The 16319-nt window shown below is 42.9% G+C and overlaps 1 protein-coding gene across 3 annotated transcripts in view; it reads left to right on the top strand.

The window, feature by feature from the left end:
* Positions 1 to 102: 102 nt before the first annotated feature.
* XPC (XPC complex subunit, DNA damage recognition and repair factor) overlaps positions 103 to 16319 on the top strand; it is a 39146-nt gene continuing 22929 nt past the window's right edge. For all 3 annotated transcript variants that reach the window (XM_012472539.3, XM_012472534.3, XM_012472555.2), the window contains exons 1-7: positions 103 to 214; positions 5762 to 5957; positions 8260 to 8372; positions 10424 to 10547; positions 11572 to 11656; positions 13203 to 13360; positions 13854 to 13974. In XM_012472539.3, the coding sequence (XP_012327962.2) occupies positions 118 to 214; positions 5762 to 5957; positions 8260 to 8372; positions 10424 to 10547; positions 11572 to 11656; positions 13203 to 13360; positions 13854 to 13974 (894 nt within the window). In that variant the 5' untranslated portion in view covers positions 103 to 117. The remainder of the gene's footprint in view (positions 215 to 5761; positions 5958 to 8259; positions 8373 to 10423; positions 10548 to 11571; positions 11657 to 13202; positions 13361 to 13853; positions 13975 to 16319) is intronic.

The raw sequence follows: 16319 nt of genomic DNA, 5'->3' as shown, positions 1-16319 counted from the left end.
CTAGGCCTCCAACTAACGGGCAGGGCTAGACGCTCCCGCTTGGGGGCGCAGCCGGCGCTCTGGCGCATGGTGGCCAGGTGCGTCACTCGCGAAGTGGGTTTTGACTCGAAGAGCAACATGGCTCGGAAGCGCGCGGCCGGCGGGGAGCCGCGGGGACGCCAACCGCGCAGCCAGAAGTCCAGGGGCAAGAGCAAGGCCCGGCGTGAGGAGGAGGGTGAGAGCGAGGCCCAGCGGGCTTAGCGGGAAACGCCGCGGCAGGGCGGAGGAGGCCCAGAGGCTGGAGTGGGAGGCCAGACGCGGAGGCAGGGTGCAGGTTGCTGCGCGTGTTCCGCGCCGCGGGGACGTGACGGCGGCCGCGGGGGCAGCTCGGCAGGCCGCGGCCGGCCCTCCCCGCTGTCCCTATGCCTTTGTCCTCCGCACCCAGAGCGATTCCCTGGGAGCCTCGCCCGACCTAAGCTCCTGCGTAGCGTTTTTCCGCTCCCTGTTGCCCAGAGGATACAGCGCAGATGCTCAGGGTTGAAAGTGGAGATGGCAGTTATTTGGCTCCCAGGAAGACGGACGGACCAGGACGTGGAGTGATGCAGTGTGGTGACTCCCGAATGAGTCTCACCCGGAGTTCCACAGTGGGATCCCACCTGACTTCCCCACGTGGATATCGGATAGGCTTCTTAGGTTTGTCACAGGCAAAGCAGAGCTCATGGTTTTCCCCTTTAAATCTATCCTTTCCTCCGTTTTTCCAGTCTCAGTACTTGTCATAAAGCAAAGCCTTCCTTTTTCTTATGTGCACACATCAGTCCATCAGCAAGTCCAGTCAGTTCAGCCTCAGACTATATCTCAAATTTGTCCACTTCATTGCCATGGCCCCTGTCCAAGCCACCATCACCTTTCAGTTGAATGACTGCAGTTTCCCCTTTACTGGACTCCCACTACTACATCCAGCAACCCAAATAATTTTTTTTTTTTTTTAATCATGCCGTGTTCCTACTTTAAACTTTCCTTGGCTTCCCATTGCTCTTAGCTTAAAATCCAGTTGGCTTAACCTGGCCTACAAGATGCTACATGTTTTGGCTTGCTACCTCTCCTGTTTCTCCTACCACTTGTTTCCTTGCCAGATACCCTCCTCATTGGCCTCCTTTCTCTTCTCAAATATGCCAAGTTGTTCTTGAGTCTTTTCCTTATATGTTCCTTCTGCCTAGAGTGATCCCTCCTCCCACCCATGGCTTTTGTCAGGGCTAGTTTCTTATATTTCTTCAAATCTCATGTCAGACACTCCTTGAGCATCCTAAGGTGGTCCTTCCCAGATGCTTTCTGTCATAGGACTCCAATTATTGCCCTCCCAGCCTCTTTCACAATCTGTAATGAGCTTAATTTATTTGCTTCCTTGTTGCTTGCTTATCTAGTATTTAGGCTTCATGAAAGCATGTCTTATTTTTTGCTGTATCCTGTCTTGTCCTTCTCCCACTCCCATTACAGCGTATGCAGTCACCCCTTAGTATCCTTGGGAGATTAGTTATAGGATCCCAAGGATACTAAAACCCCTGATGTTCAAGTGCCTTATATAAAATGGCCTAGTGTTTGCATGTAACCTAAGCATGTCCTCTGATATACCTTAAATCATCTCTAGATTACTTATGATACCTAATACAATATAAATGCTATGGAAATAGTTATGCTGTATTTTAAAAATTTGTATTTTTCCTCCCTGAAATATATTCATCTTTGGTTGAATCTGTGGATGTGGCTCCCGTGGATTGGTATGGCTAAGTGCTAAATAAATACTTTGTTTTTTTATTTTTTTTTGAGATGGATTCTCACTCTGTCGCTCATGCTAGAGTGCAGTGGCGTGACTTCCGCCTCTCAGGTTCAAGCGATTCTCCTGCCTCAGCCTCCTGAGTAGCTGGTATTACAGGTGCCTGCCACCATGACCAGCTAATTTTTCTATTTTAGCAGAGATGGGGTTTCGCTATGTTGGTCAGGCAGGTCTCGAGCTCCTGACCTCAGGTGGTCCATCTGCCTCCCAAAATGCTGGGATTACAAGCATGAGCCACTGTGCCCAGCCAGTAAGTATTTTAAATAATTGCAGAATGCATGCTGTTGAAGGAATTTCTGGGTCTCCTGAAATAACTGGGTAGAAGATTAGACTAGGTAACCAGCAAAGGCTCCTATAACACTAGATTTTGTGTTTCTGTACTGATTATAAGTTCATTGTCCATTAGGAAATAGTCAGATGGTAATAATTCCTAAACTTAGGAGGTGATTTACCTCATATGTAATATTAGTTCCATTTTATTTATTCATTAAAATAACATCTTGAGTACTATGTGCTGTACATGAATGAGGTGACATGGGAGATAAACATCTTGGAGGATCATAGAGTAGTGTTGACATGACATTTGCATGTAAAATATTCAAGGCAGAATGTGCTGAATATTGTGGAAGAAGGTACAAAGCTTTGTAGCTTCCAAAGGAATAATCAAGTTTGACTGCAGTGACTAGGGAATGCTCCCTGAAGTTGTTTGATCTGTGATTTAAGGGATGGTTGCTATTTTAGCAAGGGGTCACAAAAAGGGGTTGGTATTCTAGTCAGAATGTATTTTGGATATATGGCAATTAAAATTTAAAGGTTTTAATTTGATGGAAATGCTACCTGTGTTCTTCCCAGCTCAACACTTCACCTGGGTTCCAGCTTGGTAGAGCTTCAATACTTAGTTATATGCATTCGGGTGAATTATTTTGGATAAATATTTTAGCCCTTCTGAACTTTGTCTCTGAAATGTATTAACTGCCTTGCAGGGTAGTTGTGAGTTTTCAGTGACATAGCATATAAAGCGAAGAGCTGTAGATGCTGTCCCATGTTAGGTAATTAGTTGGGCTAGCTCGTGTCATTCAGCCTAAACAGAGGTTAGGGTGCACCCAAGCTCACTCTGCTAGCCAGAGGAGCTAACAGTCAGTTCCCAAGGCAACTTCCGGGATCTGCAGAGTTACAACCTTTGCTGTGGTTCGGTGGGGAAGCATAGACTTAGCAAGTGTGGTTTGGGCTGCAGGTGATACTAATTTGGTGACTATCAGTGTAGTTTCTAACACTGTAGGTTTTAAAAGCACCCCGTGCATGCAAATGAAGATGATACTTGGCTGCTTTCGACAAATAGGAAAAAAGAAAACAGGCTTCCACGTGATTTCCTTTGTGCTACTAAAGCACCTCTGGTTTCTTTGCATTTCTTCTCTGTGTTAATGCCTTCAGTGATAACCATTAATTCCTTTAACAGCTGTTTACTGAGCGCCTATTATTTTCACGCACTGTTCCAGGTACTAGGATAGTACCAGGTGAGTCACCTGCTCTCATGAATATAACCTGTGGGGAGGAGTAGGTAGAGCAGATAATAACAAGTTTAAAAAACCAGATTCACATGATGATAAGAGCTATCACCCTGTGCTAAGGCTGCTGTGATAAGACTTATTTGGGTATGTAGCAGAAAATGCATCTATAGATGGAAAGAAAATCTCTCAAACTCATACAGGGCTGGGAAAGAGACAGCGAAATGGGAATCTGTCAGGGAAGGCCTCTGTAAGGAGGTGGCATTTTGAGGCAGTTACTGAGTGTAATTTTGACATTATAGGAAGTTCTGGGGAAGAGTTCTAGGCAGAGAGGACAGTGTGTTTAGACTCTTAGGAGGGAATGAACTTGGCCAGTTGGCTGGACACAGTGAGTGAGGGGTTGGGTAGGAGAGGTGGGCAAGGGCCTGAGCTTGGATACCAAGCTAAGGAGCTGAAATTTTATTCTGAGAGCTACGAGTTGCCGCTGGAAGGTTTACTCAGGTGTTCTTATTAAATCCCAGTAGCTGGGCAAGCAGACCACAGTGGTAATTCCTGCCCTACTGAGAGAACGCTGAGCTCACGGAGACTGGTTAGGCATATTAGATAACTCAAGATTTTGGAGAGTCTTAGAAAAGAGTCTCTAGATGCTTAGGGACTAAAAAATAGCAAAGAATAGAAAGTCACCCATATTTCTGCCATCCAGAAATAGCTACCATTAAATAATGGTCTGTTTCCTTCTAGTCTGTGTTTTTTACCTGGCAGAAAGCATATTGTAAAATCAACTTTGCATGATTAACATGAGATCATACATCATTTTTTTTTATTTTAAAGGATGACTTAATTATATTTTGTTGCGTGGCTCCGCAGTAAGTTACTTAACAATTATCTCATGGTTGGACATTGAGATTATTGCTAGATGCTTTTGAATACTATGAACATCCTTTTGATTCAGAGTTTTTTGTTTGCTTCCCCCCTTTCCCTTTTAAGTTATCTACCTTTCTCTTCAAACACCGAAATAAAACCTGTGCCTTTTAACCACCCAGAAGTTTGGTGATGCCTCTGAAGTATCCTTCTACCTGCATTTTTTTAGATTAGTAGAAATTGAAGTATTTAGCATCTTTGCCTATTATTAGAGGGCAAAAGACCATCGTAAGATCCAGAAATCTTGATTTTAGGGGCACCTCTTCAAACTGTCAAATCTTAAGCTTTTTGCAGCCTCTTGCCTTGGAATGGGCAGTCTGTGCTCAGATTTGAAAAAACTAATTTTGAAATATTTTGTACTTCAAAATTTTTCCTTATTTTTTGGTTTCCATTAACATGTTTAAAAATGGGAATGCATAAATTCCTTTTTTATAGAAAAATTTATCCATTTAAAGAAACAATGGAATCATTGATTTATCTAGCATTAAAACAAAGGCTCCTATGATATGAACTTTATTAACATTTGGTCATGGTTTCATTTAGATCAGAAGGAAGTCTTTTTTTTTCCCTCATTCAAAAGTATATTCTTGCGGAATATAAATACCTGTCCAGAGAGTTAGCAAGACAAACGATGAAAAGACTGTATTGTTAAATAATTTGATATTTTAGGTTAGTACTTCAGTCCTTTTTGGAACCTCAATAAAAGGTATTTTTGTTTTGTAAAATTAATTGAAGCAGAGTCATGCAAAGACAAAAGATTTATTTCAGATTCAAGATAATTTGTGTGAATATATTTGCAAAATAGAAAACTATCCTTTCCTGCCATATTACTACGTATTAAAACTAATCTATTGATATACTTATTATATGTAAACAAACTATACTTTTAGATACCCAGTTTGACTAAAACCAGCAACTTATGCGTTTTTTTATTTCCTTTTAACAAAAAAATTATTTTAAGAAAATACTTTTGAATGACCGCTGTCTTTTTCCAACTGTAACTTTGCTGAGGTGATTGGTATATGAGTGCCATTTGGGTTGGATTGGAAAGGTTTCAGAGCTGTATGTTTTGAGCAGTTTGAAGGATGGCAGAGATGTGATTAACAGTAATGGTGTTGCGGTGAAACTCGGACGTTTATGAACCTAACATTTTTTTTTAAGAGGAGTACATTATCCCTAAGACAAATAATTAGTCTTGGCAGATAATAAATAAATAGGGTGCTAATGAATGGATTTTGTGTTTTCCTGGCTGGAGGTTAGCTGACATTTCAGATCTGGAAGTTAGGTTTTATTTGAGTCCTATGGTGTTTTCTGTAGTTGTAGGAGAAGTGCTAATAAAGGAGCATAGACTAGCCGCAGGTGGGAAGAGGCTGAGAGGTAGTTGCTGACCAGACGGGATGGGGAACAGGTGATGGAGATGGGGTTTGGAAACAGGTCATAGAGCCTTTTCATGCCGCTGCCCACAAGCTGCACTGCCTCCACCTTTCCTTCCACCCCTCACCTCTTGTTCTGTTTGATCACCTAGATGCCTTTGAAGATGAGAAACCCCCAAAGAAGAGCCTTCTCTCCAAAGTTTCACAGGGAAAGAGGAAGAGAGGCTGCAGAGATCCTGGGGTTTCAGCAGATGGTCCAGCAAAAAAGAAAGTGGCCAAGGTGACTATTAAATCTGAAAACCTCAAGGTTATAAAGGATGAAGCCCTCAGCGATGGGGATGACGTTAGGTGAGATGCCTACAAAGCTTTGTCTTGGGTCCTGATTGTTCCCGTCGGAGAGTTGTGAATAATGAAAACCTCTGTTCTTACTCGTCACTGGGGTACATGGAAGATTGGATCTTTAAACTCTTTTAGGTACAACTTAGACCAGTAAGAGCTGGAAACTTTTCAGATAAGAACAGTGACAGCATGCAGAAGTGATTTATTCATGCTTCCACAGCCAGACAGTGGCAAAAGCAGGAGAACCCAGGTCTTCCGACTCCTGGTCCAGTGCTCTTTCTACTACACAAAAATATTAGATATATACAAAATATTTGCCTGCCATTCCAGCTTTATCTCATGCAATTGTCCTCAAGCACGCTCTTCTCCAGCCCACCTGGGCTTCTCATCATTCACTGAACACATTCTCATACTTTCTACACCTGTATTGTGCTCATGGTATTCCCTCTACCTGGAGTACTTGCTGGCTTCCATATTGAAGATGCAGATCCGAAACCACCTACTCTAGAGGCTTCACTGATTCTTCCCTCTTCTCTCCTCTGATTTCCTGTGGCACTTCTGGGGAGTGTAATATGTCTGCCAGTTATTGTTATACCACATACCCAGGCTTACTACCCTGTCACCTCTCAGAGGGCTGGAACCATGTGGGGTTCAAAAGGCCCTGTAGCATCGATTACAGGGCCTTTTATTTGGCAGAAACTGAACAAATATTTTTGCAATGAATGAACATTTATATTAATACATTGTGAACAATGAATATGAGCCCAGGGAACACTTGATTATCTGCCTCCTAAGAAAGTTGAGAGGTGGGGAGAAGAGGAGGAACAGAGGTGTAGTTGTTACTTTGCTTCATAAACAAATCTTCACTCACTGTTTAGCCAGCTGTTTACCTATGTTGTTATCTACTTAGCATCGACTTTTCCAGCAGTCTCTAGTCCTGGCACAGGAGAGTAGTCCAGTAGAGGGCACAGGAAGGGACAGGGGACAGCATGCTGATTTTCCGCCATGGTTCATCACTTCTCCTTTTCCCTAGACGTTTCTTTTCTTTAATTTTCTTTTTTGAGACAGAGTCTCGCTCTGTTACCCAGGCTGGAGTGTAGTGACGCAGTCTTGGTTAACTGCAACCTCCGCCTCTCCCAGATTCAAGTGATTCTCCTGCCTCAGTCTCTTGAATAGCCGGGACTACAGGCGCCCGACACCATACCAGCTAATTTTTATATTTTTAATAGAGTTAGAGTTCCACCATGTTGGTGTCAAACTCCTGACCTCAGGTAATTTACCCATTTCAGCCTCCCAAAGTGCTGAGATTACAGGCTTGAGCCACTGTACCTGGCCTTCCCTAGACTTTTCTGAAGAATGCCTCTGTGCTTACTGCTTTCCAGTTGCCTCCCCTCACTACTTGAATTCTATCTCCAGAGACATATACACAGAGATAGGCCACAATACTGCCAAGGAAAGCTCTGGGTCTCCCTTTCCCTCTCCCCTGAGCGTTGACTGTGTTCATTTCTGCTATGTTCATTCTAAGGGAAATTTTTATTACTGTGGTGTTGAGAGAAAGTTGTACCCTAAAAAAGAGTGTATTACTATAGCTCAAGATTGATGATTATTTTATTATGCCAAAATCCTAGATAATATTCTCACTTGGTACCAAATGCCAAAGTTTACACAAGTTAAAAGTAACTGGATACTCTGGACACATTTTGTATATGAATTTGCAGAAGTATATTACTTAGTCTTGAGCCATTGTTTAGCAGCTACTTATCTATGTTGTTATCTACTTAGCTAGCTTGCTGTCTGTGTCTCTTGTTATTTATGACTTACCTATATGTAGTCACATCCCTGCTACGAACTTCATCTCCTTACATTATATTTTTTAAAGATGGAAAAGAAATCTGAGTTGGCTTATAGTAGTTGATAAGTAAATGTAAATTTTATTCTCTTCTTTCTAGCCTCCAGCTGCACATATATCACACAGATACCACAGTTCTGGAACTCATGTTATTATTTTGGTGTCTTCTAGCTTTTCCTTGTTATGTCCAGGCGTAGCTATGTTTTCTTTCACACAGATCTCGATTGTAGGGTTTTTGACAGCACATCTGGTATTAATTAGACAGATGATCAGAGCACATCTTGATGAGATTTTGAGACACAAGTTGTTAGAGAAAGTGATGCTCAGAGCTTACTAATCATCTTTAAATAATTGCAACAGATTCTCAATAAACAGAAGGACTTTAAAAAATTCCATCTAGCTTGAATGGAACACTAGGATGTCTGAGCCTTCTTCATCTTCCTTCCTTTGGTCTTTTCACAGGGACTTTCCAAGTGACCTCAAAAAGGCACACCATCCGAAGAGAGGGGCTACCGTGAATGAAGACAGCAACGAAGAAGAGGAAGAAAGTGAAGATGACTGGGAAGAGGTGGAAGGTAAAACATCTTTCTTTGTTTTCAGAACTGTTTGATTCTGGTTTTTTTGTTGTTTGTTTGATTCTGGTTGGAGTCAAATCACTAATTGCAATCCTGTTGTCTTTTGAGCAACCTAGACCACAGATAAGGTTGGACTAGGGACTTGATTTGATATATGAAAAAACTCATGACCAAGTTACCGAAGAAGACTCTTCCTCTGGTGACTGTCAATGCAATAGGTATAAATAGAGAGGCAGCACTATTTAAGAGAAGAAGCGCAGGCTTTGAAAGTGGACCTGGATTCAGCACTCAACTTTGCCCCTTAGGTAGCAGTGTAAGTGAGTAATTTAATCCTGAGCAAGTAACTTCATCTCTCTAAACTGAGTTTTCTCATTGTTAATATTCTGTAAACACTGAATGTTGAGTGTGAGCCATTCACAGTATAGTCTGTAGGATTATTGTGGGGAAAAGAACGTTTGCGAATGTAATGGGCCTGTCGTATCATACACTCACAGTAAATACCAGCTAATGTTATCACTCCTGATGCCTTCTGTCTGGCCTGACTTTTCCTCACCTTTTTATCTTGAAATGTTCAAATTTATCTAACAAGTGAAAAATGTAATATATGTACTCTTCACCTAGGTTCATTAACATTTTGTCACATTGAATGTATGTTTCTCTCTATAAATATTCATTGTGGAACCATTTGAAAATAAGTTGTAGATATCCTGATACTCCACTACTGAATACTTCAGCATGCATTTCCTAATAATTAGACATTCTCTTGCATGACAAAATGACCTCATCACACCTAAGAAAATGAAAAACAAGTTCCCAATTGTTATAAAAACATTCTTTATAACTGTTTCTTTTACCACACCAAGATCCAACCAAGCCTTGTATTTGGTGGTTATGTCTCTTTTGTCTCTTCATGTAGAGCAGTAGCTCCCACCTACCACCTTGTTTTGCTCTTCATAGCACTGCCTTTTTCAAAGGGTCCTGGTCTTCTTGTTTTATAGACTGTCTCATGTTCTGGTTTTGTCTGATAAACAGTCACACATCTCATGATGTTGTTAAAATTGTCTCAGTATCCTCTGTATTTCTTGTAAACTAAGTCCAAAGGCATGCTTTAGTTTTGATTAAACTTTTTTTTTTTTTTTTTTTTTTTGGCAAGACTCCTTCATAGGTGATGCTTTAAACCTCATGCCACATCGATTAAGTTACCTCTAATGTCAGGTTGTTCCTTTACTAGTCATGCTACCTTTAAGCTAGCTATACTACCATGTCCTTTTGACATGGCCTCATTAGCCTTTGAGAACATTTTTGTTCAGCTTACATTTTTCTTGGCTCTAGACTTAAAACCAGCCTTTTTTTCCTCCAAGAAGCTGTGGTTTATTTTAATAGGGATTTGTTTATAGAGACCAAGATCTGACATTAGATGTGTTCTTTACCAGTGAGGTGTCATGGCTTCTAGGCCCAGAGCCTCTTTTAAGAAACTTTCACTAATGAAGTTTTCAGTTAGATCTAGTTCAGCAAGTTCAGTCCTTTTCAGCTACTGTATACAAGCAATGTAAGGGGTGAAGAGATGAAAAAGATATACTTCTTGTCACTTGCAAGTTTATGATTGAGAATGAAAGACGAACACCTAAGTCATGACACTATACAAAGCAAATTGTGCTAAGTGTTACTGTAGTAATACAGAGAAAAAGAGATGATTCTCATTTGTTTTTTTTTTAAAAAGAGTTTTTAAGTATATATGTACATGCATGAGTGTCAGCTTTTTGATAGAGGGGTCTGTGTTTGATTCAACCCAGTATCTCTGTGCTTTAGGGCCTCACCTAAAGACTGCCTGGTTGTGTGGGTTAAATGAGACACATGAATATAGAACACTCAGCACAGTGCCTGGCACATGGGAGGACTCAGAGCAGGGCATGCCTAGGGGTCTCCGTGGGCTGTCTCTCTCACATCCATGCCACACTTCCTCTTTCCTAGCAGAACTTTGATTTTCTTCAGTACAGTAGCTATTATTGTTGTTGTTACTGTTACTGATTTTTTTAAATGCTTGTTCATAGAACTTAGTGAGCCTGTGCTGGGTGACGGGAAAGAAAGCACAGCCTTCTCTCCATCTCTTCTGCCTGTGAAGCCAGTGGAGATAGAGATTGAAACACCAGAGCAGGCGAAGACAAGAGAAAGAAGGTAAGCTTAGGCCCTTGCTTCTTGCCTCCTGTCACATGTAGAGGGCAACAACTGCTGCTTAGGAGGACTTTTGAGAAACTTGTAGGGGACCAGGACTGACTATCAAAGTGGTCGAGAACCTTGGGTCAGGAACCTGATTTACCTTTAGGTAATGAGACACCTTCATGTCCTAACTGGGCAGGGGATGAGGAGAGGAAACTCCTTTGTGCCAAGGATTGAGCAGGTCATTCATTATCTCATCTAATTCTTAGAACAGTGTTATGAATGAGGGGCCAGAGGCTCAGACACATAGAGTAATGTTTCAGGAGTCACTCAGCTGGTAATGGAAGAGCTGAGACCTAATCCTTCTCATTGATTGGGCATTCACGCTTTCCCCACCATGCCATGCTGCAGGACTTGAGGCAGTGACTGCCATGGTAGGGACCCCCTATCCCTCCCAGCATCCTGAGTACCTCTGCAGCTTCTGATGGCTTGAGAATATGAAGCACAACGCCTGGTAGTTAATGGGTTAATGAATTCCACTTTGTGATGAGCACATTATGAGGCACAGAAGAGGGAGATAATATAAATCATTCAAGAAGTGTCAAGTTGTCTTGAAGATTCATGCAATACAGACTGAAAGAGGTTTTACACTAGAGCAGTGTCATGTAAATGACTGTGTGTTAATTTAACCTTAATAAAGGTAGTAGTTGCTAAGGAGGGAGTCAGTAGTTGGAAGAGTTGGACAGCCAGAGAAGAATTCTTGAAGAAGTGAGCTTTGAGGTATGTGGGTGAGGTGTGATCTGCTGCTGGTTGAGAGGAGGGCCGTCTGCGTAGAGAATGTCCCAGGCTAAGGTTTGCGGGTGACAAGGAGCAGAAGAGTCTGCAGGAAGTAGCTGGCTTGCAGACGGACTTGAGTAGCACAGCCTTGTGTCGGGAAACAGGGAGTGATTCACTGTCATCTGAGGAGAAGGAATTGCCTGGGGGAGTGGGGTCTGGTTTCAATTTCCCACTTCATTCCCAGATGTTTCACTATGTGTTGCAGCGAAAAGATAAAAATGGAGTTTGAGACATATCTTCGGAGGGCGATGAAACGTTTCAATAAAGAGGTCCACGAGGACACACATAAGGTAAGGTAAGGGCTAGGAATGGTGAGGAGGGACAGTGTTTCTCATGGGTAGAAAGAGCTTGTGTTCACTGAGGCTTTATTTCTGACTTTGCTGTGGCCTTGGCAGGTTTCTTACCCTCTCTGAGCCTTTGTGTCCTTATCTGGGAAGTCGGGGTAGTAATAGTGTCTGCCTTGGAGGGTGGTTGTGTATTATAGGTAAGGTAACTTGCGGCACAATGCCTGGCATGCAGCAGAGGCTAAATAACAGGTACTTGCTTTCCATCTCTCCTTTCAACCATTTAATATCATTAGTTCTAATCCCAGCTGCAGGCACTGGCTTTTGACTTTAGCTGATAGTTATTGAACACCTGTACACACCTAGCAAGGTGCTTGGCATGGTGGGGATAGAGACTTGGATAAAGCTTATTTCCTGCAGTTAAGGAGTATGATCTCTAGATGGAACAAGGACTTCCAAACCGAGAAACTCAAGACTATGCCTGGAACAGTAAGAGAGATCAGTATGGCTCTGTGGAGCTAGGGAAGGCTTTATGTAGGAGAAAGGATTAGAGCCAAGTAGAGAAGAAAGAGTTGAAGACCAGCGAAGTTGTGGAGGGATGGTGAGACGCCCAGCTTACCTGCGTGTGTGTGGAGTGTGTAGGTGTCGGGGGGTTCAGTTTCCCTCTGATGGATGGTGGGCTGCCAGAGAGGATTAGTAATGGGATGGGGGCGATGCTTAGTGTGCAGCTGCTGCAGAAATCTAGAGGTACAAGGATGGTAATGAGGTTAGAGAGGGGCTGCCCCCCAGCCCCCTCAGGCCGAGGGCACGAAGTGGGATAGCTGTGTGCCTTTCACCTCTTGGTGGGTGCTGGAGATGAAAGAAAGGGAAGATGACTCCCAGGTTTGAAGCCCAGGGAGGGGAGAGAGGCAGCACTATTGATGAAAATAGGGAGTCTGTCACTGGGGGAGGAGGAAGCCAATCTTGAAGGGAAAATGATGCAAAGCTGTGTGTGGAAGGAGGGTAAGAGGCCACATAATCATTTCAGTAGGTGGATGAAGCATGGAGTTTGGGATCAGAGGAGGGGCGGAGACGTGGAGCCTGTGACAGAGAAGGTTGGGCTCAAACACACAGAGAGGTGGCGAGAGCAGCCCAGTGAGTCCAGTGAGCAGTATCCTGCCACCGGCTTCCACAGGTTCCTAGCAGTCTCCCAGCTCCACCCTATTTGCCTTGCCTTCTGATCTCGGGGAGCAAACCCCAGATGTGGCAGCATTTCATCCAGAAATCTTTCAGTATGTATCTCTAAAAGACAAGACCTCTTGGAAAACAAAGCAGTTTGTATATTGAAACGTTGAGTTTTGATGATTCCTTTGAAGGAGTGAGTATACATAGAGAAGAAGAGAGGGTGAAAGACAGGCTTGGGAAGTGACCAATACTAGTATTTTCACTTTTTTATACTTAGAAATGGCAACACATATTTCTTGCCCACAGGATGTCTTGACTTTGGCAGTAAAAAATTCTCCTGATCTCTGGCCTTCCTTCCATGCTGCCCTTCCTCCTTTCCTCTTCACAGGTTCACCTTCTCTGCCTGCTAGCAAATGGCTTCTATCGAAATAACATCTGCAGCCAGCCAGATTTGCATGCTATTGGCCTCTCCATCGTCCCATCCCGCTTTACCAGAGTGCTGCCTCGAGATGTGGACACCTACTACCTCTCAAACCTGGTGAAGTGGTAAGGCCCTCCGCCTGTCCTGCAGAGCTGCCGAGTGTAGGATTTGTGTTTCTCTCAGAGGCTGGGTTCAGGTCACTTCCACAGACCTGAGGTGGTAACTATGTATCAGGTGGTGGGCACAGCATTGAAGATAGGGAAATGCTAGGCATGATCCTACGCTGGTAGAGCTCCTAGACTGGTGAGGAGACAAACATATACCAGGTAATTACAGGGTGACATGAGGAGTGCCCTGGAAGGAGTGTTCTGGGGACTGCAGGCTCACAGAGCAGGGGCGCTTTTCTCAGCTGGGAAATCTGGGAAGGCTCCCCAAGGAGGTAAAGTCTGAGCTGGGTCTGCAGTGATGATAGGAGTTAGCCAGATAGGCTGGAGAAAGTAGGACAGAGGCAGGCGGGTTTCATGATTCACTCCCTCTTTTGATTTTCTTGGCTGTAAAAGAATGAAAATTCTCCTTTGCCCTGACCTCTGACACAAGGAATGCCTGCTTTCTCTCTAGGTTCATTGGAACATTTACAGTTAATGCAGATCTTTCAGCCAGTGAACAAGATAACCTGCAGACTACATTGGAAAGGAGATTTGCTATTTACTCTGCTCGAGATGATGAGGAATTGGTCCATGTAAGTCATTCCTCTCGGAGCACTGTTTTTTATCAGTACCGTTAACTAATGATGATGGCAGTGATGTGCCAGATGCCATTCCAGGTGTATTACTGACAATACCTTATTCAGTCCTCTTAATGACCTTGATAGCTGCTGAAGCTCAGAATAGCTACGGGATGCCCCTAAGGTCTTTTTCATAGTGAGCCTGAGAATCGAGATTGAGATCCAAGTCTGAGTGGAAGGTCTACATTCTTTCTTTCCTATCACCTAGAGTCCTGGACTACAAAAAAGCCCATAATTTTTGGTCATATGTGCTAGAAATATTTCCATTAGTTATTCCTTGTCTTCAAAAGTCTCAAGAAAATTTTTTTCAAATTGGATGCCGAAGTCCTTGAGAATGTGTTTTTGTGCCTTACATTTGGGTGATGACACTGGCAGGCAACTGTGCAGTGGGGAGGGTTCTGTACATGAAAAGGAATCATGGTGGCAAAGTGCTCCAGGGATAGGCAGGCTTTATCAAATGTCTACAGGTATCTGTAGGTAAGGCTCTGTCTGAATAAGACAAAAACAGAGATGGAAATGTGGTTTTATCCCTAGAAGATTCCTGTTAATCCATACAGTTCTGTCTGGGAGTCCCAGATTCTCTTTTGAGAGAAAAAGACCAGATTTTTCATACCTGTAGAGGCCAAATGGTTGACATCTTTAGTTTTCTTCTTCCATGTTGGCTTTAAAAAGTGTAAGATATTTGGCAAGGCTGATAATTATGTTATAATGTTGCTGCCCAGAGAAAATAATTAATTTTTTTTTTTTAGTCATTCTCTCTCTGCCACCTAGCCTGGAATTTAGTGGTGCAATCTCTGCTCACTGCAACCTCCGCATCCCGGGTTCAAGTGATTCTTCTGCCTCCGCCTCCCAAGTAGCTGGGATTACAGGTGTGCCCCACCACGCCTGGCTGATTTTTGTATTTTTAGTAGAGATGGGGTTTCACCCTGTTGGCCAGGCTGGTAACTCATTAATATTTTAGTATTGTCCTCCCAGACTTTGTTCCTGTGTATTTGTGTATATAGGTATTTGTTTTGTTTTTTTAAGCAAAATGGGATCATACAGCTTTTTAAGAGGGGGTAAAATTCAGTGACCAGTTAGTACATTTACAGTGTTGTGCAACTACCACCTCTATTTCCAAAACATTTTTGTCACTCCCAAGGGAAACACTATATGTACCCATTAATCACCCCATTGTTACTCCCCGTCCCTGCTCATGGCAATCACCAATCTGCCATGTGTGTCTGTGCATTTACCTATTCAGGATATTTAGTAAAAAAGAAATCATACACTGTGTCACCTTTTCTGTCTTTTGCTTAGCGTAATATTTTCAAGATTCATCTGCATTTTAGCCATGTATCAGTATTTCATTATTTATGGCTGAATAATATTCCATTACATGTATATAGATTTTCTTTATGCATTTATCCATTGGTGGACATCAGTTAGTTTCCACCTTGTGGCTGTTGTTAAGAGTGTTGTTAATGTATGTATATATATTTATTTACATACCCTGTTTTCAGTTCTTTTGGGTATATACCTAGGATTGAAATTGTTAGGTCCTGTAATATATTTTATGTTTAACTTTTTAAGGAACCACCAAACTGTTTTCTACAGCGTAGGGTCAAGCCCTATAGGGTCGTGGGGTGTCCCCTATTGCTGTGCTGAGGTGCAGGATCTAAGAAATAAAAAGACACAGAAGTACTGAAAAAGACAGCTGGGCTCAGCGGGCCACGCCACTTACAAGTGGAGACAGGCGAAGCCCAGAACAGCCAGGAGCATCTGTGTTTATTGGGTATAGGTTAGGGGGCAATGTAGTGAGTGAGGTCATCTTAAGAACAGTGACAGGGTCAAGACAATCGTGTGCGATAAGCAAAGGGTCTACCCCCATTAGGTCACTGAGGCAAGGACATGGGCCATGTGCAGCAAGGGGTCCATGCCCATTAGGTTACTGAGGCAAGAAGGTGGGCTGTGCACAGTGAAGAGGTTGCAGTGTGCAACATTTCTTATCTAGAGGCAGGCAACTTCTAAGAATTTCTGTACAAGAATGCTTTGAATTAATACAGCAGCAACAGAGCTGATAGGGTTTACTGCCACCTGCTGGCAGCTTCTAGTGATTTCTATAAGAGGATACTTTGAGTCAACACAGTAGCTAGAGATTTGACAGGTTATACAGCCACCAAGGCGCGATTATACCAGAGGGGTTTTAAGCTCTCGGACGCTCGCAGGCTTGCCCACTTGAGGCCAGCTTTCCACAAGAACTGGATGCAAGATACTGCACCTCCTTTTCTGGAGGAGTGACTTGCTCCAAGCCTGCCATA

This window comes from Aotus nancymaae, unplaced genomic scaffold (assembly GCF_030222135.1).
Source record: "Aotus nancymaae isolate 86718 unplaced genomic scaffold, 86718_ANA_hifiasm-v0.15.2.pri h1tg000046l, whole genome shotgun sequence".
In the NCBI taxonomy this organism is placed as follows: Eukaryota; Metazoa; Chordata; class Mammalia; order Primates; family Aotidae; genus Aotus; species Aotus nancymaae.
Note: the sequence above shows the minus strand (reverse complement) of the source record. Positions and strands in the feature narration are given on the sequence as shown.